Source organism: Amblyomma maculatum, chromosome 2, assembly GCF_055883805.1.
Source record: "Amblyomma maculatum isolate TAMU_Amacu chromosome 2, ASM5588380v1, whole genome shotgun sequence".
Lineage (NCBI taxonomy): Eukaryota > Metazoa > Arthropoda > Arachnida > Ixodida > Ixodidae > Amblyomma > Amblyomma maculatum.
The window spans coordinates 130,052,768-130,076,177 of record NC_139345.1 but is presented as its reverse complement, the minus strand read 5'-3'; the positions used below and the strand labels follow the sequence as shown (position 1 = coordinate 130,076,177).

Genomic DNA, 23,410 nt, shown 5'->3' with positions numbered 1-23,410 from the left:
GTAGCAGCGTTGCACAGAGGAGAAGGAGGACTGGCAAAAGTCGAAGGAAAGAACGCGCCAACTTTCGAATGGGATTGTGGGACCTGCACTGCGCGTAGACGTGTATTATTGCGTTCAAATGTGTATCGCAGCATAATCTAGCGACTGAGATAGTTTGTGAGGAGTGCTCGGGAGGTGTTTGTGGGCCCCTTTAAAGTGATGGAGCACATAGCATACTGCATAATAAAAAAGTAACCTGAAATATAACGAATGACCTTCAGCGTATACAACTATTAAATTTTGCTCCTCCTGTTTTAGACCAGTGCTTCTCAAATAGGGTCTGCTTCTCAAATAGGGCCTGGCAGGCCTAGCAACCGAAGCTCTCGACACCGAGGAGAACACCGGGGCTACGATGCAGTACCAGGTACCTGGGGAAACTATCACTCCTGCCGAAGCCCAAAGCGATGACTGGGAAACCGTCATTGCTCTCCGAAACCGCCACCGACCACCGAAAAAAGGCACCGACGCATCTATTGAAGGTGATGGGCGAAACGGAACACCACCTACCACACAAAAAGTTGTGTCGTTGCCGCTGCCACGCTGGCGACGCACTCCACTGCCCAGACTGCCGCAAGGCGACTTAAAGATTGTTGTGCGCCCGCGAGGAGGATGGAACATCACCACAGCTATCCCGAAATCTATACTTCTAGCGTCCTGCAACGCTGCCAAGATACCCCCCCCCCCCCCCCCCCCCCAAGAAGCCATCCATCAGGACAAAGTGCGGCTGCACCCTATCAACAACACATTTACCATCAGCACGCCAGCAGAAGCACGAGCCTACGCCAAGCTCTCGGCCATCAGCATAGGGGGCCAAGAAGTCACAGTGACAGCGCACCTTGCACCGCCTGACGAAGCGGTAAGAGGTGTCATACACATGGCCTACGATGTGGAACCACGCGCAGAACTCCTAGAAGGACTGATCCCCTTCAACCCTCGTGCACCAATTGTTGATGCACGCCCCTTCGGACGAAAAGGATCAGTCCTAATCACCTTCGCCAAAGGGCCAATTACAGGTTCCATCTGCTATTGGGGGCGTACATGTGTGAACACAAACCCAAAGTAGAGGCCTTTTACAACTGCCGAGAAGCCGGCCACCGACGCGACGTGCGTCCCCTAGCAAATAGTGGGCGATGCCACAATTGTAGCGAACAACACACACCATCCGACCCCCCTACTTGCGTGCCCAAGTGTATTGCGTGCGGTGGAAACCGTCACACTGGCAACATCTTATGCCAGCACCGGTACCTACGACCACGAAGACCCCCGACCCAGTCAATGCAAGGCCACCAGCCCAGGTCTGAAAACCATTCCCGCCAGTCAAACACGGAACAACAGCCACTCCGAGACGAATTCCCGTTCACCATCCAGTGAAAAAAAAGCCTAAAGTACAGAAAGGACTAACGTGGGCAGACCGAACCAAAGAAACGCCAGCCACAATCCATCCAAAGGCCCGCGAATCTGGACAAGAGGAGCTCCGGGCCTTGAGGGCGGAGGTAAGTCGACTAACCGCTCTACTCCATAACAGCCCCACCATTCCCGCTCCACAACACCTAACCCCTGCCCCAGTGCCACCCCAACCCCCGCCGCATGCCGCAATGGAGACGAATCAAAGCCCAGGGGAAGATAAACCTAAAGAAACCAGCTCCAGCCCCCAAGCAAAAAAGCAACGCATTGCCCCCAACCCAAAAACGCCAACCGATTCCGCCCCTGTCGAACAACTCCACAAACAAATTCAGAAGCTAGTCGAACAATTCGACAAAAAGCTTCAAACCCTTAACTCTCAATTTGAGAGACAGTATCAAACTTTGTCAGCATGAGTTGTTCACGAGCCGGCCAGAGGAAGTCTGCTTATGCGCGACGAGTCGGCGCGTGCGCAGCTCGCGACAGTGCGCGTCCTATTTCCGGCGTGCAAACATCGACCAATCAGCGGACGCTCTGCGTCCATCTTCCGGAGCGGATCTGGCGGGCCTTCCAAGCATATTTTGAGCAAAATGGTGGATCTCCCCCTCAGTGGAAGCGCGTCGTCCTGCACTGGCAGCCAAATAAATGAAGTCAACAACGAGCTGCTCATCGCCGCCATCGAACGATCGCAGCCGCTAACGAGCTGGTAACGGCGGCTCTATGGATAGCGGTAACCGCGGAACTTGTGCTGAGATTCCCGAGCGAAGATAAGATGCCGAACCTGTTCGTTTGTTATTCATGTCGTGTATATTAAACATTTCATGTGTATGTTCTTGTGTTTTCAGCACAGAGACTGTAAAAATGATCCAGAAGCAGTGGAAGAACTCCCGCGACAAGTTCCGCCGATTATGTAGCGCGCGACCGGGCGCGTACCGCGCCATGCGCTTGGAGTTGTGTACCGCTTTTGTTTGCGCGCCGGGGCGCGGCGCTCACTGCGCAGGCGCGCACGGCGCCCAGCGCGTAGAACGCAGAGGGGTCTATGGATTCGGGCCTTAAGACTGAAAACTAAATTAGTCCCGGGCCCCGATGGGGTCATCAATAAAATGCTAAGGAATCTGGACGATAACTCCATTACTCTTCTAACGATATTAATTGGAAAATTTTGGGAAACGAGCCAGTTGCTGGATCAATGGAAAACGGCAAACATAATAATAATACCCAAACCGGGCAAACCCCCACAATCAGAAAATTTCAGACCAATTTGCCTAACCTCATGCGTAGGGAAGTTGCTGTCCAGACGAGATTAACGTGCTTCATGGAGCAAAACGACCTGTGTTTCCGACCATACTTGTGCACGCAGGACATAATGCTCCGACTAAAATGCGATCGAAAGAAGCCAAAGTGATCCTGGGCCTAGACCTCACCAAGGCCTTCGACAATGTCAGACACAAGCCCATCCTCGAAGGGCTCGAAGTGCTCGGATTAGGGGAGCGAACATACACATAAAAGACTTCTGATCGAGCAGAAAAGCCTGCATGATATTTCAAAATTTAGAATCTCCTACGACAGAGTTAGGAAGCAAAGGCACGCCGCAGGGTTCAGTGCTATCGTCTTTCCTGTTCAACGTGGCAAGAGGCCTCCCGGGTAAATTTAACCAAATCAAGGGGCTAAATTTTAGTATATATGCGGACGATATCAACCTCTGGATTAACCAGGGGAGCGATGCGAGTACGGAGGAACGCCTGCAGGCAGCGACTGACATCTTTGTCGATTACGCAGCTACCCACGCAATTCCGTTAACCAATTAGAGTTTACTCTCTCTCTCTATCTCTCCAGTATATAACCAAAAGTACCTTCACTGCAAGAATAGCGGGGAGTTTCATATTCAGGTAGAGGGCAAACTGGTGCCAAAAGTAGATCAGATCAGGATTCTGGGGATGGTCATTCAATCTCGTAAACATAACGGAGATGTTCTGAAGAAATTAGAAAGTCAGAGGCCGCAACATAAAGACTGTGGAGGAAGTTGCGATAGCTTTAGGTTGCGTAAGAACGGAAGCCGGGTTCATAATTAGCGGCAGCAAAATTGCCATCCAAAATTTTGGAAAGGGGAGGATATCGCCCGAGGCAGCCAAAATCCTCACCTAATTAAAGAACGCTGAATAGGAAAATTAAGTTAATTTGGACACCCACTCACGCTGCCATCCCTGGTAACTAGGCGGCTCACGAGCTAGCCCGAGCTCTCTATTTCCGGGTAGCCGTCGAGCCTCCCGAACACTGGGCATACGGCGAACAGTCTGTAAAATTACGGAGAAATCATCGACCATTATAAATTGGGATGTAGAGTGGTACCCCCGCAAGATGTTAGCCTAAATAATCAAGAGGCGCTGTCGCGTGGAGGCGGCTACAAATTAATACCAATTCATGAAACCGGTCTAGGCGTTTCACGCGTGCTACCAGACCTTAGGGACAATGATCAGTACACTGAGGGGCGAGAGGGACCCTCGACCACATAATTTGCGAATGCCCACAACCCCCAGGGATAGGATTAAATATAACAAGTAGAGAAGCCTGGATACCCTGCTGCGAAGCGCGGACCCTGCGATCCAGCACCGCACCGTCCATCTGGCGGAAGAGACCGTAACAAGCCAAGGGCTTCCTGCCAGCCTCTAATCCGCGGGCGCACGACTCCGTCTTCCCTGTCACGCGTGCCGGGGGTGCAAAAGAGGACGCCCATTTCCGATGGAAATAAAAGTTGTGCAACCAACCAACCAATCTTGTTATTGGGCGCGAGGATAGGGTGTCTCGATGCAGCGCCGCCACATCGAGGCACCCTACGCGAGGACACACCATGGCGCCACCTCTCGGCTGCCCCGTGTGACGCAATAAGTGGGATAATGCCAAGGAGGTTATATATAACCTTCTTGGATAATAATGCGCGTTGAACTGCTGCTGTGCGATCGTTTCCTATGCAGTTTATTTGCGCCGCTAATGCTGCATTCACATAAAATTCAGTTTAGGCTAGTTTCTGTTTAAGCCTAATTAGAGGCGTTAGGACTATAGTGAACTAGAATACTTTCTACTGGCGCGAACGGAAGGAAAATGGGCGCCTCTTGCCACGGCCGGTCTCGAGGGAGAGAGCGCGCGCTCTTTCTTACGGCCTTCTCAATCGCCGCGTGAACAATGGGAACTTTTCTCCTTGAGTCACGCTATCCGCCGCCGCAAGGGGCGCGACCTGCTCACTGTTCGCTCCGCATCTGCTTCAGTGGCGGCGGGTGGCATTTGCCTGGTTTCGCGCTGTCGCCCGCGGGTTTCGTGGTGAGTGCAGCCCCTAAACGAACGATTACAGAAGGTAGATGCTGCAGCGGCATCCTGTCAGCGTGCTACACACGTGAATGGAGTCTTTATATTAAAAAACACTGTCGCTCAGCAAACGCTCGACAAGCATATGACATGTATTGCGGCATGGTATCTACTTTTGTTCATTTTAATCTGATTTTTTTCCCAAGCCTGTACAAGAAGATGAATAAAAAAAGTGAATGAGCAGTGAACACATAGAAACCTCCTAATTCAAGGCAAACATAACAGCAACAATGGCAAAACCGTCTTTCAGCGCTAGATGAGAAACCATCGAAGTAACACCGAAGATGAAAATAATTTTATAAAAATGTAATGTAAGTTGCACAATGCTTACATGACATAAAGTATTAGTATAACGTCAGAGTAAACGCTTTTAAGTTTTGTTTTCAATTTTGCTATAATTTATAGACCAGCAAATGTTTTATGTTTTATTATAAACATTACCTTAATTTTGCAAATAAACGTTGGTTTAATGAAATGTTTACATAAAATTATGATTATTTCATGAAAAAACAGGAAATCTATTTCAAGCCCTAATTCCTAGCGATATTTTCTTTCTTTTTCTAGTATGTTTTTGAACTAATAGTTCCTTGTAACTATCTGTGCAGTAATGCCTACCTTAGAGAACAATCGCTGCCCCATTATTTTGGTAGAATGCTTTGCTTATTACACATTCGCCACTGTTACTCAAGGGACACTCCTCAATAATGAATATAAGAGCTTTGTATGTGCTATTTATTCAGAGGTGACTATAAAAGTTGTATGTCGCGCTGTATTGCGCGCCTAGGAACCTAGTGTCGACATCGACGAAATCATTTCAGCTCTGCCGCAATCAGTGACCGAGGAACTGAAGGTATTGTGATGGTATCTCCTGTCATCCCATTACCCACTGTCAAGTATTCTAGTTTAGCTTACGTCGCTGGATACATTAATTGTGAAGTTAATCAGTGACTTCGGGTGAGAAGCTTGTGCTATCCTTCTTGAAACCAGCGAAAGAAGCAGCCCCATGTACACTATTCTGCGAGGACAAGATTCTAGCGGACTGCATTATCCAAAACTGCATTATCACTGTTCGCTCCGCATCTGCTTCAGTGGCGGCGGGTGGCATTTGCCTGGTTTCGCGCTGTCGCCCGCGGATTTCGTGGTGAGTGCAGCCCCTAAACGAACGATTACAGAAGGTAGATGCTGCAGCGGCATCCTGTCAGCGTGCTACACACGTGAATGGAGTCTTTATATTAAAAAACACAGTCGTAGCCCTCTTGGACAAGGTTGTGTCTTTTTTTGAAAAAGCTGTCGTGCACCTACCACACACAAATGTCCTTGAAGTCCTTCAAATCTTAATCCAGCCAGCACTTGAGCACTCACCTTTGCTGAATTGCCTGGAAGGCATTGACAATAGCCATGCTATAAGTTCCGCTTCTTTAATATGTGAGAAATTTCTCAGAATCCTTCTTGTCAATTATGCTAAGAAGGTGACAGGCAGGAACGAAAGGCCAGCTCCTTATGTGCACAAACCGTCCAGAAAGATTTTGAGACTTAATTTTCTAGCCACATGTACCGTTTTGATGAATGAGTGCAATGTGTTAACTTTGAAGGACATTTTTTTTATTGCTTGCTCCTCTTTTCAATTATGCATATCTGTTTATGCCCATTTCCTTGATTTAATGTTTTTTTTTTTTTATCACTGGTATTCAACTGACTACGACTGTCTACGTGTGCGTCAGTCGCGAGATTACGTATACATCTGCTGACTTTCAACCTACTGATTTGTTTTAAACGAAGCTAGAACAGCCCACTTCACTAGACAACTGAAATTTTAACTGTATGCGTAAATTTTTGTTCCTTACTCTGAATCTGAGACGTGCTATGAATTTTCGTCAGTGCCTCTTTTGCTCTAAACGAAAACGGCAGCGGTTGACAGAATATCCACTGAACAGTTTGCCATGCACTAGCGTCAGGTCGCGCTATATCTGCTTACAGCTTTCAAAGGCACACTGCATAAAATGGTACATATAGTTTTGTGAAAAATGTGGGGCAAAAAGTGTTGATGTAAGTGCACCCGAAACTTCATTCGACCGTGCGCGACAGCACTGACGAAGGCGCGCGCGCTCTCGCGCGCATGCGCATTATTGACTATTTTATTGCTCATACACGATAAATCAGAAGCTGATTACGGCTTCTTCCTATAAGCCATAAGGGGTGAAATATCAGGACCTGCCGGTTGCAACCGATGCGGGCGGAGCGAAGAGCGAGCGCGCGTTTCCCTTGCGCGTGAACGGCTGTAGCGGAGGAGCAGCAGTGGGGCGGTGGCGACCCCACCAAGGCGCGGCGGGCGGTGGAAGAGAAGAGAGAAACGCGCTCTCCCTCGAGACCGGCCGTGCTCTTGCCACGGCCGGTCTCGAGGGAGAGCGCGTTTCTCGCGCGCCCTCTCCCTCGAGACCGGCCATGCTCTTGCACGCCGGTCGCCACTGACCGCCGCTGGTGACGCTGCAGTTAGTTTACTAGGACCGCGTGCGCGTCCGCAAAGAGAAGTCAAGGCTTGGAGCGCCGTGCAGTCTGCTCATTCTTGCAATTTTGCCCTCGAACTTTCAGTTCTGCCTTTCATCACAGCAACTAAGACAACTCAGCTCTTCAAAAGCACCATGTGCAGTTCGAAATGGCCAGGAAGAAGACCAACTCGCACTGTTTTGTTCTGAGATGCCGAAGCTCGGCTATCCGGGTGCTTTAGTCACCTTTGTTTGCTGCTCCGAGGGACAACAAACATCGCAGAAAGTGGAAACGAAGCTTGTGAAGGCAGGAAAAGCCTCTCACAGAAACATCGACAGTGTGTGAGCATCGTTTCGAGCCGCATCTCATCCTGCTGCGTGACCACGCACATATATATGATCAACGGCAGTAGTGAGGATATACCGCGTGAAAAGCCATCACTGGCACCTGATGTGGTGCCTATACACTCTTGCCGGGTTGTCCGGCATACATTACCGTCAAACCCGTAAAGCCAAGGCTGGATGTGTGCAATATTGATGTCGCAGAGAGTTGTGCTCAGTGCAGATTCTTGCTATTAAGCCTGTGGCACCAAACGATAGCAGACATATTTTATACCGCGTGTCCAAGCTAACCTCAGCCAAGGGTTAAAAATAAACCATTTGAGATGGGCCAAAGAAACCACTTGCTGACAGCCACCTGGCGCACCAGGTCTGAACAAAAGGAAGACTTCGGGGAAGAAAGCTTCGACTGTTTGCGTGATCTCGGATACTACATGGCTCAATAAAGCAGACAGCTGAGATTAAATTAAATTCAATTCCGCGTAGTCATGGTATGTCCTTGAATCTCTAGCTGGTACATTTATTTAATCATTTATTCATCCTTCATATCATACCCTACTGATGCCCTAAGACAATAAATATCGATAAAAAAAACGGTGCAGGCAATTTTTCATTTTGCAATTCTAATTTACTAAGTATTTCTTTCAAATAAATGTGATTTGCAAAGTTTGGGAGGCCCTTCTGAAACCCTCATTTCATTTATTCCCGATAAAGAAAACCTCACGTGCATAGTTTTCCCCACCTCTTTAGAAAGCCCGCGAAATATAAAAAAATATCACGTGACTGACGCATTCATGCGCTACGGTATTGTGGTGCTCTCAACCATGCATGGTTTGAGTGACAGAAATTAGTGGCGGCCGTGACTCAACAGCCCAGACTCAGTACAGGCTGATAATTTTTGTATTTCGCGGGCTTTCTTTAGAGCTTGGAAAAACGAGGAGGCTTTCTTTATCGGAAATAAATGAAATGGAGGTTTTAGAAGGCGCTCTCAAATTCTGTAAACCCAGTTATCGTGTAAAGGCAATAGTTCGTAATTAAAAATAATTACTAATTACTTAACTTCAAAATAAAAAATTGCCTGGGGTGAGCCAGTTGGCTGGCAGCTGTATACAATTGTGGTCTCTCTATCCTACCTCAAATCCTACCTCAAACTAACTGTGAGAAAGGCTTTAATCTTTTATTGAAAAGAAAAATATAAGTCACATGTATAAAACTTGTCTAAGTTTACTCATTTTAAGGACAACAGAGGCCTTTTGTACCCTTAAGTGATACCAGTTTGTGGTTGACCTTGAGAATGTGTTTACAACCTGCTTCAGTCTAAATTCAAGCAGACAGCTTGTACTCAGTATGCTACTGGCCAAGCAAACCTGCTAACTTGGGTGCTCTGACCACTGTCAAATTGGTGCAGCTGAAATCACTGCTTAACTACCCGCATGCACTTTTTCACAAAATGCATTAACCAGCGCTATGTCAAGCTTCACAGCACCTGAAGATCAGCAGATGGATGACTGTTTGTGTAGTCAATAATTTCACAAAACAACTCATTGTTGATGGCTTTTGTCCCATGCACTCAAATAAAATAAAACAGCAGTGGAGAAGCCTTGTGAAGTACCTAAACAAAACTGCTCTGCCCTCCTCATGTATGTATTTTTGGCATATATGTTATGCATATGAGATGATGAAAGGATTTTAACACCTGGCTTACAGCGGTGATTTATAACAAATATTGTTGCTGTGAACAGAGAATAATAGTGACGCCACAGAATATCGCCGGCTGATTCGTTTCAAAGCGTAGGATTTTTTTTTTTCATGACCACTTTGTCAAAAAACAAAAAAGAAAAAAGAAAAAAAAAAAAACAAAACAAATGTAACAGTTTGAAGCTGCTCCTCATTTTACCAGTTGGCAAATTTCCTAACGCTAAGCAGATATCACGCTAAAATGAGCATTCCTGGTTACCAGTGGATAGCGAATAGTGCAGTGTAATATAATCATCATTATTGGCTAAATGAAAGTTACTGCGGCGTGGTTGGAGAAATGCGAGAACCCGTGCGTGCGCACGGTGCCTGGCCACTCTGCTACCAGTCTGCTGCTGACAGCTGAGTTGGCTCTGTAATAAAGCGGGCTCTGCAGGGCTCAGAAAAATATCTGTCCCGTACAAATTAATGTGCTGTAATGATACAGTGCGCGATAACTCGTCCCGCATGAGCTGTAGCAGACGCTAGCGAAATAAGAGCGCTTTCACCCTAGTGCAACGGCGAAAACCCGAATAATGTCGAATGAAACGCGTTCTATTATGGGTGAAGGTCCACATACGTCGGCATAGGGAAAAAAAATCACCACTTTTACTGAATAGGCGCACAAAAGCATTGGTACGACGTCGCACTATTTCAAGAAAGCATTGAAAAGTCGGCTAGAAGATGTTGCAGTGGCGTCATCTGGCGGTGTTAATGAAAAGCGGCGTGCCCGAGCGCCGTCGTTCGCGCCACTAGAAAGTATTCTAGTTCACTATAGTTAGGACCAAGGAGGATATAAAAAACTGCTGGAGTGGAAGTTCCCTATGCCGACCAATGGGCTGGGGTGAAGCCTGCGGCGGCCATCTTGTAGTGGGCAAGAAGTGTCCTGCCAAGCGCTTGGACGCGCTGTTCGCGAACGTTGCCAGTGTGTTTCAAGTACCCAAAGGATTTTTAAGTTGTGATGCAATGTTGTGGGCTACCAGCTGAGCAAGTCTTAATTAATTGCAAGTATTAATTAAACAAGGTGAATTATTTAACTGCTAATAAACTTTAGATTTTACACATCGAGTCATATGTCGTTAAATAGCATATGTCGAGTATAAGTGCACTGGCTTGACTTAATTCCTAATTAATTATGCTAATTAGAAAATTGTCCATAAAAGCTAAAATACATGCATTGGCTACAAGTCATATATCGTTGGATAGCTCATGCCGAGTACAAGTGATTTAGACTAATTGCACGTCTTAATTAATTACCGCTAATCAGTCCATTGTGATTCAACCTGAATTGAATGCTATCCTTTCAAGTCATATATCGTGGTGTAGCTTATATTGAGTACAGTTCTACTAAACTAATATCATTGCAATTAGCACTAATTAATTTACGCAATTAGCGGTAAATAAAACATGCAGCAAGTCCAGTGCTGTTGGACTTGGCATAAGCTATCCAACGATACACAACTTGTAGCTATAGAATGTATCTTATTCACAATTATGCAATTAAAAGTAATTAATTAGCGCAATTAGCGGTGAATTAGAACGTGCAGCTAGTCGTGCTGTTGGACTTAGCATAAGCTATCCAACGATATACGACTTTTAGCTATAGCATGTATTTTAATATTTATTCACAATTATGCAATTAGCAGTAAATAATTAGCGCAATTAGCGGTAAATAATTAAAACGTGCAGCTAGACTAGTGCTGTTGGACTCTGCATAAGCTATCCAACGATATACGACTTGTAGCTATAGCATGTATTTTAATATTTAGTCACCATTGTGCAATTACCAGTACTCGGATATCATGAATATCTTTAAAAAGCTAGATGGTTAAAATCAATTCGGAGATATCCAATATGGCTCACGTGATAGCCCAAAGCATTGAATGAGAACTTAAAAATCCTTTAAGCACTTGAAACACACTGGCAACGCCAGTGAACAGCGCTTCCAAGCGCTGGCAGGCCACTTCTTGCCCACCACAAGATGGCCGCCGCAAGCTTCACCGCAGCCCATTGACTTCCACTCCAGCAATTTTTTTTATCCTCCTTAGTTAGGACCATTCATTCAGCAAGACAGCACTTCATCGACTCAGCTAGCTGCCGAAGCGTGGTCCGTTACGTTTACTTGGACGCGACAGGCGATTATGGGAGGAACTGAAGCTTCCACACAACCGGTCAGCAGCAAGTTGCCCCGCGCAGAGCAGCTTTGCTGACGCATACCTCAGCATATGTAATGCTCTATTTTCCATTTATTCACGTACTCTGACATTTTAAATTACATTAGCACTGCAGATGCTGCCTTAGACTACTGATCATTCATTCCGCTGCCCGCGGCTGCAGAATCTTTAGTTCACTTCAGTGAAACTTCCGTGTCAACACCTTCAATGAGACTTGTCTTTTTCACTATCCTTCCTTGTTCTGGGAGCGTACTGCTTCATGAAGGCAGCATCTTTTCCATCTTGCCAGCAATAGGCCTTCGTTAGCCTCACAAGTGATAAGCGCAAATGAAAATGCGCGTGCCGTTACTTCTGCCGATACTCACCGAACTGTTTAGCGCGAACTCGCTGAAATGTCTGCTGCACACGAGAATGACCACTCGCTTCTTTGCCCATTCAAATTTTAAATAAGGAAGATTCCCTGAGGTTATTTTTCGAGTAGAAATGGCAGCTTGCGCCGGGATCCGTCGCTACGTCCGGACACACAGCAATAATGGACCGTGCACAGCAACAGCTTAAATAAACTTAGCAACCTGAGCAATTATGCAAGATCAAAAGCGCAAAGCTGTCACTCGTTATCAAGCAAAACAACTGAAAAAAAAACGCTGCTATTACGTTTAAAACTCACAAATTCAATCGAGCGCCTGCTTCAGCAGATCCCACTTGCTCCCTAGGTCGACGCTAGCGCCGTCTGCTCTAGTGGTGGCGCTCGCGCACAATATTTGCCTCTCTCAAATATGCTCTGAAGCAAAAACCGCCTTTTGTTTTGAACTGAAATGCACGCTACTCTAGACTTAAGATGTTCAAATACTGTTGAGATTTATACTAGCTTTTATTGGGGGCCAATGGTCATGCTCATGGTTTCCAGCTTGCATAAAACTGCTATCCTGATGAAGCACATGCGAACAAGTTGGGTCTTAAAATATCAGAAACAACTTTCTGTGGTGAGCAAGCCCAGCAGGGGGTAAACTGTTGAATTGCGTCCGCTGGAGGCAGGACAAATAGACATGAAACAGTAGAATTGGCCAGGCCCAAAGCGAGTTGGTTGAGAAACAAAAACCGGCTATTTTTTCTCATCGAAAAATTTAGTTCAGGGAAGCTCCCCAGAATGGCTCGTAAACACTTTAGATGCACACGCTTTTGCGAGAATCTTAAGCCCACTGGGGAAGACTATTTGTAAAGGACATGAGCTTGTGTGCTTTGAGCAGAAAATGTTGCCTTGAAAACTGTGATATGTTCAGTGCAGCAGTCTGTGTGGGTGAATGCAAGCCAGTGCTTGTCTCATGATTATGGCGAAATGCTGGCCTCTGATACCCTGTGTTGCTTGTTAAGGCTGGTGTTTTAAGAGAGGTGCACAAAATGCCTTTATTATGTTACACACCCAAAAAGCCTGCAAAAAAATGTTAGCCAACATTGGTACCATGCTTTTCTGCATGGATTACAAACTAGCTTGCCATTTGATCAATTTAGCCGACTACTTTCTTCAGACCCTGGGTTTGGAGATTTCTTTGTGGTGGACACCAGTCACTTGGAGATCTGCAAGCCATACTGGTGGTCATCCTTCAGCTACCAGCTGCTGCTGGATTTCTTGGATCATGCCTTCTCCAATCAGCCAGGATGCTTACTGGGCACACCAGCCCGGCCTGTCACATCTCCGCCAGCTGGAACTGTACTTTGAGTCGAGGGTGTTTCAGTGGTAGCAAATAAAGTGGATCTAGTCTATAAATCATGAGTGTAATTCAGTTGGGTTACAATTCCACTGTATGCAACTATGGTCACAAGAGATGAAGAGCCAAAATGGCACGCGAATTAGGGAGTAATAATGTCTTTTTCCACAATGCAGTGACATTTATTTCCACAAGGTGTGCATTACGGAGAAACGCTGGTTTTTCCTCCTTCAGTGACCAATTTCATGAGGCTTCCATTTGCTGGCCTCTCCTGCCCAGCAGTCCACTTGAAGAACAGCCTGCAACAAAGAAAACACTCAGCAAAAATTCACTGCCATTTTAACCAAGTTAAAACAAGAAAATGTTGGCTTTCTTGCATTCCTTAGTGTGGACAAACCATATCTCCTGTCTGCTGAAGCCCAAATTTTATCTTGTATGGTGGTGTCACTGAGAGACATTACTGCCCCATTGTCCACGAGAGTTAATTGGGTTGTGAAATGCAGCAAATATCATCAGTAATGACTTTCACATTGGCTGATTGAACGCACAAACCCTAGAAAAAGAACCTTACTCGGCCACAAAGCTCAGTGGTGTCCAGGAGGAGAAGTCAGCCTTGGGCATGCCCTTGCGGTTCATAGGGGTGTCCAGGGTCACGGGCAAGATGGCCACCACAGTGGCCCCCTGCGGCAGCCCACTCTTGGCACCAGCGAGGCTCTGCACCAGGTGGTGCACGGCTGCCTTGGCCATGCCATAGCCAATCATGCCTGGAATAGATTCAATGACTGTCTTGGCTACACATCACGGCTAGTTGGACAGACATAGCTTCAAGTAGTGCAACGCAACGGCACGTGGCCTACTTGAGAAAAGGGGACAAACAGCGTTGAACTGACAGAAGTTTATTCAGGATGCCATCGCTATATATACTCTGGCACCACAGAAAAACAGGAAATGCACGCATGTAGTAGGAAGGTCAACCCATATCACTCTAACATGCAGATGTCAAGTCTGACAAGATAGCTCTTTCTCCGATATGGCAACAGACGGTGTGCTGTTCATTGTTCGTTTCAAACCACTTGTACAAAGGGGCATAGTGGGACTTGAGCAATGCTATGAAAAAAATCTTGCACCCAGAGTTTGCCGAAAGTAATGTGGCAGCTATACCCTACGTCTATGTTCTGTCCCATAATTTGAAAAGAATCGGAAAAAGAGCTGGTTTTGACACAGTGTTTTCGGCCCGTTAGATGAAGTGCCTTGTGCTTGCGTGTACATGAAACGGGAAAAAGTGCAAAAGATGATGTTCCTAATTGCAAGAAGAATCATCAGAGCAAGTATGTGTCCTGCAAGAATAATATTTATTCAATCCCACTGTCTTGCGCTTGTTTGTACATCGGCCAGACTGGCCGTTGTCGAAATGACAAGCTTAAAGAGCATAGCACTAACATTAGAATGCTGCCCGTATCATAGGTATTCACTGCCGTGACTCCTCTTGTTATCCATTGATGAAAAAAAGCCAGATTGTCACCACCCTCAAAGATAAACTAACAAGAGAGGTAACTGAGGCACCAGAAATTTTGAAGCTCAGTGCAAAATGTGTCAGCACACAGTCTGTTGCCATGTTGGAAAAAGAGCTATCTTGTAATCGTCAGACTTGACATCTGCGTGTCAGAGTGATACAGGTTGGCCTTCCTCCTACATGCTTCCCGTTTTTCTGCCATCCTGAATAAACTTATGCTACACACCACTGCTCAACTAGTGCCTCATTTCACAAATATGTATCCTCTCGATTGCACTATCACTTGAATTACTACGGAAACAAATCTCTCTTTGAAATTATCTTGCCGAATCTAAACATGCACACCAGTATGAAATGCGTTTTCGGTTGAGTTTTTTTAATGTGAAATCATTCCCATCAGACGCAATTCTGGTCGCAAAAAATGAACATCTGGCATAGCACAGCTCGGTAACATGAGGCACGTGGCCAAGCGCGATGCAGGAGGATCAGATGGCGTGACGTTTGAGCAAACTCGTGGCAACAACGCTTCAACACTAAGTGCACTGAGAGGCTACCCTTCATCATCAGCCAGTCTATACCCATCTTCAGTACAAAGGCCCATATTACTTCAATTAACCTCCTGCGCCAGCAACATCCTCTTAACCTCATCTGCCCACTTCACTTTCAGCTGCCCCCTGCTACACTTTCCTTCCCTTGGAATCTAATTTGTAACCCTTAGTCGCCACCGGTTATCCTCTCTTGCCCATTTCTTCTTGACGTTGACCTTTAGCCGAGATAAAAGGCAAAGTTTCTACATCAAGAAACGACCACTGGTCAAAGCCAGCATGGCATTTTTTTGTCCACCATAATGAAGCTGGCGCCACCATCTATGAGACTTCATCCACTATGGGAATGCCAGGAAGACAGGGCTAGTTACTTTACTTGGCCCTGAAATGTACTACAACTGCAGAAATAGCCCCATTACGATCATAGTCAAAAGAACGCCTTTCTTCTTGCTGCAGGCTCTCATGCCGAGGCTAAGTTGACCGATGTTATCCTGCCCTGGCTGCATCACCACCACCGCAGACATCTGCGAACAGCCAGACTTATCAGCGTGAAAGCACCGTCCATGCGTCATCGGCTTTTCCAAAGCTCGACTGAATCTTCGTCTGGCAACCCTATGCCATTATCTATGCGGGAACATTGCCTTGGCTACAAAAGCATCTACCGTCCACACCACACCACTACGATCATGGTCAAATGAATGCCTTTCTTCTTGCTGCAGGTTGGTTATTTGCCGTGTGCATCCTGTACTCGCTCTAATGATCAGTACTTACTAGCGGTGTTGTGGCCATCCCTTCATTCTATTGCCCAGAATTTATCATGCTTTGAAGATGCTTAAAGTTATGTACTGTCTATAACCAGCATTAATTTGCGCTTCCCACTCCAATTTCGAAAGCATGATCAGCGGTCTCTCATCGTGCGTTGATGATCCAGAAAAAATTGTCGCAACTAGCCAGTGCAGTGATGTCACCCCAAAACCTTATGCAAACCCGGCCATTTAAAGCCTTTCAACTGAAAGAGAACCCTCAGAGAAAAATGTGACGATTCGGAGAACAATCTGAAACTATAACTTCTTTCTGCACATATAAACTAGGCATGTCAGCAGACCCTGCAGACATTGAGAGAATGCATCACTTAGGAAACAACAGCTCATTCTTGCGTTTTAGACAAATGCAGAATACTTCCTGCCAACCCTCAAGGATACACCATTTTCAGTCGGTCAAGATTTTTCAGTGTGTGTGCGTGCAGCAAAGAAAGTGGCTTAAAACACAAAGTCTGGTATGGCAAGTTAATCAATAAGCAGTTGTGCTATCATGGTAGGACTATCCATTTTCATCCCTCCAATATCCAGGAACAAGATGCCATTTATTAAAATGCCCTGCTCCTCTGCGGCGACTAACTTCCCATATCTTTTACGCGGCAGTGTATCACTTCTGATTACTGTAAAGCACGATTATAAAAAGGGAGACCAGCTTGACAACTTCATTTCAGGCAAGAAAACTGGCTAGCATTCGAGAATAAAATTTTACAACTGGTGGAAACTTATGTTCTTTTGATATGCATACGCTAACAAGCCCTGGTATTCCAACTCCTTAAGCAGGCTTTCTCAAAAGGCGGCTTTTTCGTGCAGCTAAAAGAACTGTGTTGGCTTGCAAATGGAAGAAATACTTTGCATACTTACAGGAATACACTCGTCTTCTACGGTGTACGAAAACAGTTTTTCCACAATGACCTGTATGGCATCCTTGAACCCAATCCCAAAAATTCCTTGCGGCTGTTATCATCCAAATCGAGCAATTTGCACTGCATTACTCTTTTATATCCAGAACAAGTGGCTCCAGAACTTCGATCCAATGTCATGAATCATTATTTTTGCATCTGTCTTCCCACATGAACCTGCATGGAGTACACCGACCATACAAAGTTCCCCAAGATGGCTCCTATCAGCATCACTACAGCTGGCATCTGTGTTCAGGTAGACAATACCCCTGTCACAGTTTCAATGCCCATTGAGTTGATGGGGACCAGCTACTGCCACACGGCAGTTTTCAATAACAATGCAACTTGATAGACTCTGACACAATGAGGTTCGCGAATGACCACTGGAATGCCAAGGAACATTGAGAGCAGCCCCACACTGACAAGACAAAAAGTTGAAAGAGACAAAACATCTTCTGGATTAAATTATTTAGACTACCTTAACCAGTTTGTCAACTAGTTTTAGAATGATCTCTTTCTATGATCTCTTTCTATAATTTGTGGTGTTCAGATGTAAACAAACTGATGGTGTTCTAAGGTGTCTAGCTATTCAGTAGCAGTGCAGCATGCCGTAGCGTATCGCTCATGTTCGTTTTTGAGCACATTGTATGACAATCGAGATCAAGAAGAGCACTACAAGTGCTTCTAACGATAGCAACTATAAACATGGCGAAGGCGACCACCGAGCTGTGCCAGCATCGCCAGCACAAAATGAATGCGCCGATTGCGCGACGTTAGCCCATCGTCCTGCCGTTGCTTGCCTGTGACGCCACTGGGTTATGCCGAGCCGTGAGGTATTTAAATATTCTGGAAACGAACTGTCAACTAAAAATATAGCACACAGTGTGATATCTGCCTCGTTTTATCCTGCTTCACGTCATAGTTTTAATGGATGCTGCTTCCCATGGCACCATCTATTGGATCAGAAGCTCACTACGTAATGGTCACTGAAATTTGGCATGTAACCTTCGATGGCCATCACCTCAATTGACATTCAGACTACCCGTGTGACAGAGGTACTACCTAGTGCCATGGGACTAGATATTAAAAACCACGTAAAATATATCTTGTCATTTTCTTAAAACAATATCTGACCAATCTTATGCATTAATGGTTCATCACTTAGTGACTGGAAAATGAACTAAGTTGTTCCTGTATTCAGGGCAGGCAACCGGAGTGACCCATCGAATTATCATCCTACTCAATAACCTGCATTCCATGTAAACTTCTTGAGAATATTATATACTCGCATATTGCGTCCCACCTGAATTCGAACTCCTTCAAAAATCAGCATGGCTTTTGTCTTTGCTATTCATGCGAATCGCAATTATTTGAGTTTATCATGGGCCTTCACTTGAACCTTGATTCTTTGTTCCAAACTGATGTCATCTATCTAGATTTTTTCAAAGCATCGACCGCACCCCAAATCAATGTCTTACGTACAAACTTTCAGGTCTTCACCATCACCCACTTGTACAGACTGGATTTACAACTTCCTCACTGCTCGCTCTCAGTTCACTGTAATAGGCAGTCTTCCTTCAACCTCTACTAGCATATCTTCCGGAGTTCCACAGGGGTCTGTGTTTGGCTCACATTTTTTTTTTATTACGACCTCCCCTTTAAAATCTCATCTACCATTCGCCTCTTCGCCAACAACTGCATTATTTACAGACGTATAATTAATAAAAATGGTCAAAATGCCCTCTAAAACGATCTGAATCTCATTGGAAACTAGTGCACACTGTGGATGATGAAACTTAATACTAGGAAGTGCAGTTATATGCAAATTTCATGGAAGCACTCGAATGTAACTAACCCTTACAGTTTATTCTCTGAACGGTTATCGCAAGTAGATTCTTATCATTACCTCGGTGTTACAGTCAATTGCAAACTCACTTGGGCAGGCCATATTACAAAAATCACTTCCGCTGCTTCACGTACACTTGCTTTTATCGGATAATTTTCTACTTCCCCTCCTAACATATGAAAACTGGCATATGAAACATCTGTTCGCAGCAAGTTTAAATACGCATCCGTGATTCTGAGTCCTCATCAGTCCTACCTAATTACCATGCTTGAATCTGTTCAGAACCGCACAGCACACTTCATATCGTCAACTTATGGCTTTCAGTCCAGCGTAAGTGCAATCAAATCATCACTTGGAACAACTCCTTTAGCTCTCAGATGCAAAATTACACCTGTGCTTGTACCATAAGCTGTATTTCAATTTCCTCTATGTGGTTCCTTAGCGTCCAACGACTTCATGGTTCCATCAACGCTTTTAACAAGTCCTTCTTCCCGACCGCAATTGAAGAATGGAACCTGCTGCCCGAATTAATTGCTAATAAGCCTAACACGGCTAGGTTTAAGGAGATGCTGGAATACATTCTGGGTCCTTATTTTTTGCTTCAGTTCATGTACAATTTTTTTCATTCTGTTTTACTGTGTACTTACCCTGCTTCCCGAACCTCTCGCCAGGAAGTGATAAGCAGTGTTCATGAAAGTATTTTGTTATCAGTACCTTGTATTGCTCATCATTTCCTTGCAATCAAAATGAGCGGAAAAGCAAAGAGGCGTAACTGAATTTCCCAATGTGAGAGAGGATGCCAAATATATATAGCCAACCACTGAAAACAACTTCACAGGCACACTTTCTAGAGCAAATATTCTTTCTAAAAATTTGCTATAGCCTAAAATACATAGTACACTTCAGAACCGCCAAAGTTTGGCTTTGTAAAAAGCAGGAATGCTTCACTGGTGTCGTCTGCTATTGGGGATTCACACTGCATGAATCAGGTTATTGGCCTAGGCTCAAATGGCTGTTCACAGGACTTCTGCTTATCATCCAGAGCAGCTCAGACATCTGCTCTTGACTGCAACAACATCGGTCTTCTTTTGTTTACAGCCTCCATCATTATGTGACTCAAACAATACAAAGTAAACGCATCAAAAGGAAAGATTGCTTCCATTTCTCAAAGCCAGAAATGTACCTGGCGTGGGATCAAGCGCTGCCTTGGCTCCAGTGAGTGCCAGCAAGCCCCCTTCTTTCAGATGCTTGGATGCCAGGCTAGAAGCGATCACAGATGTCCACACACTGGACTTCCACAGAGAGTCGCAGTTCTTCACATAATCTGCAATGGCATTGCACTTGTCACTACTGCCCCCAAGTGGCAAATCAAGTGTAGTCATCTGCTATAGAAAAGAACATGCTCTTCAGGAAAGATCACTATGATAGAGCATCCCATATTGATAGCAAGTACTCGGGGCAGTACCAAGATGCGTAAAGCGACCCAATAGAGAAGACACCGCTGTATTACCTGCTACCAAAAGAGAACATCCGCAAGCACTTCCACACCGTTGGTAATAGTTTGGAGGGTGTATTTAGTTCTTCTCAGGACAAAAAAATTTTCTCGGCTGCAAAATAATAATGCAGCAATGCATGAATTTTCAGATGCATTCTGCATCAGGGTTCCATCCATCAAGGCTACTGGATATGCACAGATGCCCCGGTGAAGCTCACAGAAGTTTAAAAAATTCACTTCAAACAACATCAAGTGAAACAGTAATAACTGTGAATTATTCTTTTTAATTACTACCTACAATAAGAACACTGCAAAGGCAAAATACTGTTAGCCTTGGAGAGTTTCTAGCATGTGGGCCCTAGTACCATTGTTCAAACAAATTGCAGTAGTGTATTCTTAGATCTAAACATTGAAATTTTCTTTCTTCAGGAAGCTTCCCAAAGGTTAGCCCTTTGTCATGTTGTTCAAAAGCCTCTAGTACTCTTTAGTGCATCCGCTTTCAGAAAGGTGCCGTTCTCACTGAAAAGAATTGAAAAGTTGTTCATACAACGGAAAACTTTATGGACACAGTGGCAACACAACAAAATGCTTTTGCATTATTTTAAAGGCAATGGATCTTCCAGCTCTGCAAGAGGAGCATTTTATAGTAGTATATGAAGGGACAAAAACAAAATATGGCATTTGTAAATGAAGCAAGTGCTTCACGAATTGCTGGCAACAACCAGAGTTTTTGGAACTGAAACTGGAAAAATGAAGCAAATTATTAGCAGCCGGAAATGACACACATTAACAGACACTTGGGTGCTGTAGTTCTGGCATTTTGGCAGCTTTCTGCTGCTTCTAAAAGCATCAGCACACATTATATTCAGTCACTGATAGCGACACAAACACCGATCTAATGAATTACAGCTCAGCAAACGACCGCCAGCCACCAATACGCCCTACAATTCGTTTTAGCATTTTTTCTGTACTTCTGAAATGCGCACTAGTCCATTTCCTCAACGGTAGGGTCCCCCAACTTCTTCCTCCTCGCTAGTTGCCTCTCAGTGGGTTAAATGGCAATTGTTACCGAGAGGTGTCTCTGAACGCAACCTAAAGGTAACATACACTCACTGAAGGCAGGAAACAATTACGGTGAGGATAATTGAATAGTGTTATTGTTGTCATGCAGTCACCTCATGGCTTTGTTCACAGCTGGTTCTGCAGCTATTAAGAATTAAAAACATCATATAATGTAATCTAAAGGATAACATCCCCCAGGAAAGATCTCTGTAGCTTATTTTAACGTTACAATACAAAAAAAAAAATTCCCACAAAAGCTCCACTTACAGGATTCAACAGATGATTTATTCGCTCAGTGTTCAGGTAAGTAGAGTCAATCCCTTGTGCCACTGAAGCAACAAGTACAGCAGGCTTTAAATGTGCTTTTACTCATTTTTACAATATTTACGCTAGCTGTCGCCAGGTGACGCTTGCTCAGAGGACCCAACCGTTGAGAGGACGAAATCACGCTCCTGCATGCTGTGCTTGTTTGTTGCCCCAACAGTTATACAGTGTTTCGGAGCATTAACCGCAGATAAAAACTTCACCATTCTAACAAATCCTCTAAGCAATCTACACCTTTGTGTGCTCGGCAGTTTTCAACCTGTCTCTCTGCAGCGTAGTTACCCACCTGTACCATTCACTTCTCGTCCGATGACCCCTTGTAGTAGGTTGTCTCATGAAGGCAGTTGATTACCTACTTGCTCTTGGAGGATGCACTAAAACTTTCTCCCATCGGTACCACTTGCACCTGTGGTGAGCTCGTCTCTTCTGGTGCACACCCTCCATTCACTGCCCTACATTTCTCTCCGACCTCAGAGTCTTCTGGAAGTGCAGAGATGGCCCCCACTACATCCCATCAGGCTGTGCTTCCTCTCCACCATTGTGAAAAACTTAACAACCAACAGACCCATCAACAGCCCTGTTTGCGAAAAAGAAACGAGAAATACTGAGCTTGGTGGCACTCCTAACTAGTTTTTCCTTTGCTAATTGGAGATCACTTAATTCAGTACAACAACGTGGCATTGCTTGCCAGTGCTCTGTTCAAAATTATTTCGTCATTACCAGAGGAGGCTGCGTTGCCACCAGCCCATCCGCCGGCCACGCAGATGAGCGCATCGATCTTGCCATCCTGGAGAACTTTGGCGACCCCTTCGAGTACAAGGTCGTGCTGACTGGTCCACGCATCGCACGACTGGACCACCACATTCGCGTCGGCTTCTTCGTTGGGGAAGTGGTCCACAGAAGCAACCCACTGGAAGAAAAAGCGAAAACTGACACCTGTTGCGCTTCACGAAAAAACATTTTCTCTAAATTGGCTATCACAAAACTAAAGGAATACAACCCTCACGTTTGCGACATGAAAAGGGCCTTGGAATGTCTAGACTAGCTGTGCTGATAAGACCGACCAGCGAAAGAAATGCGATACTGCGAAGGTCCAAGTATCATAAACTGCTCACCCACTGCTTCTGCCTGAAAAAAGAGACAATTGCGCTTCCAAGCGCTCCTTTTCCGCCGTAGACAACCACTCGCCCTGCCGATGCCATCGCTTCGTCAAGAAAGGCGAGTTAAATGCGCAGTGAACTACCCACACAACCACCGAAGCCTCCGGGCAATTAACTACCACTCAATGCGACTGCCGCAACCGCAACTGCCGGCGGGCGCTGACCGTGCGGACACATGCGGACACATTCGTTGGGATGCTCCGTCGCTTCTGCGCATGCGCCAGAAGAAAAAAAAAAAAAAAAGGAGGAAATTTTATTGGACGCAACATAAAATTTGTGTTTTCATTTTAGGACCACCTTTTCTTTTGTTTCTTTGTTAAGTCACTCTAGAGACACGTTCGTGGCAGCAGCCGATCCCACACACATTTCGCATGCTGGCTGACACGCTCAAGTGACCATTGCAGCCCAGTGCATGATGACGTCAGTGGTTGCGCGCTTCCGTTTAAAATGGCGCGCGAGCCGAGTGACGTTTCATCTCTGTGAAATTTGCTCGTTGCCATAGCTTTAAAGTT

At 45.3% G+C, this 23,410-nt stretch overlaps 1 protein-coding gene and 1 pseudogene across 1 annotated transcript; one reads left to right on the top strand and one right to left on the bottom strand.

Annotated features, from left to right (window-relative positions):
- The first annotated feature begins 391 nt into the window (after positions 1 to 391).
- LOC146199875 (uncharacterized) lies at positions 392 to 1,410 on the top strand (annotated as a pseudogene).
- An 11,986-nt stretch (positions 1,411 to 13,396) lies between these two features.
- On the bottom strand, positions 13,397 to 23,113 carry Dhpr (dihydropteridine reductase). Its single transcript, XM_084595278.1, has 5 exons — positions 22,854 to 23,113; positions 22,459 to 22,648; positions 20,041 to 20,181; positions 13,808 to 14,000; positions 13,397 to 13,535 (listed from the first exon to the last, which is right to left on the bottom strand). Exons 1-5 carry the CDS (start codon positions 22,938 to 22,940, stop codon positions 13,439 to 13,441), a joined length of 708 nt encoding a protein of 235 aa, XP_084451404.1. The 5' UTR covers positions 22,941 to 23,113; the 3' UTR covers positions 13,397 to 13,438.
- Positions 23,114 to 23,410: the final 297 nt, after the last annotated feature.

Excerpts from the sequence above, each read along its gene's own strand:
- Dhpr (XM_084595278.1), bottom strand. The coding sequence starts at position 22,940 with ATGGCATCGGCAGGGCGAGTGGTTGTCTACGGCGGAAAAGGAGCGCTT. Across the intron at positions 14,001-20,040 it reads AGCGCTTGATCCCACGCCAG|GCATGATTGGCTATGGCATG; the intron begins GTACATTTCTGG and ends AATCTATTCCAG. Across the intron at positions 13,536-13,807 it reads CCACTGAGCTTTGTGGCCGA|GCTGTTCTTCAAGTGGACTG; the intron begins GTAAGGTTCTTT and ends TCTTTGTTGCAG.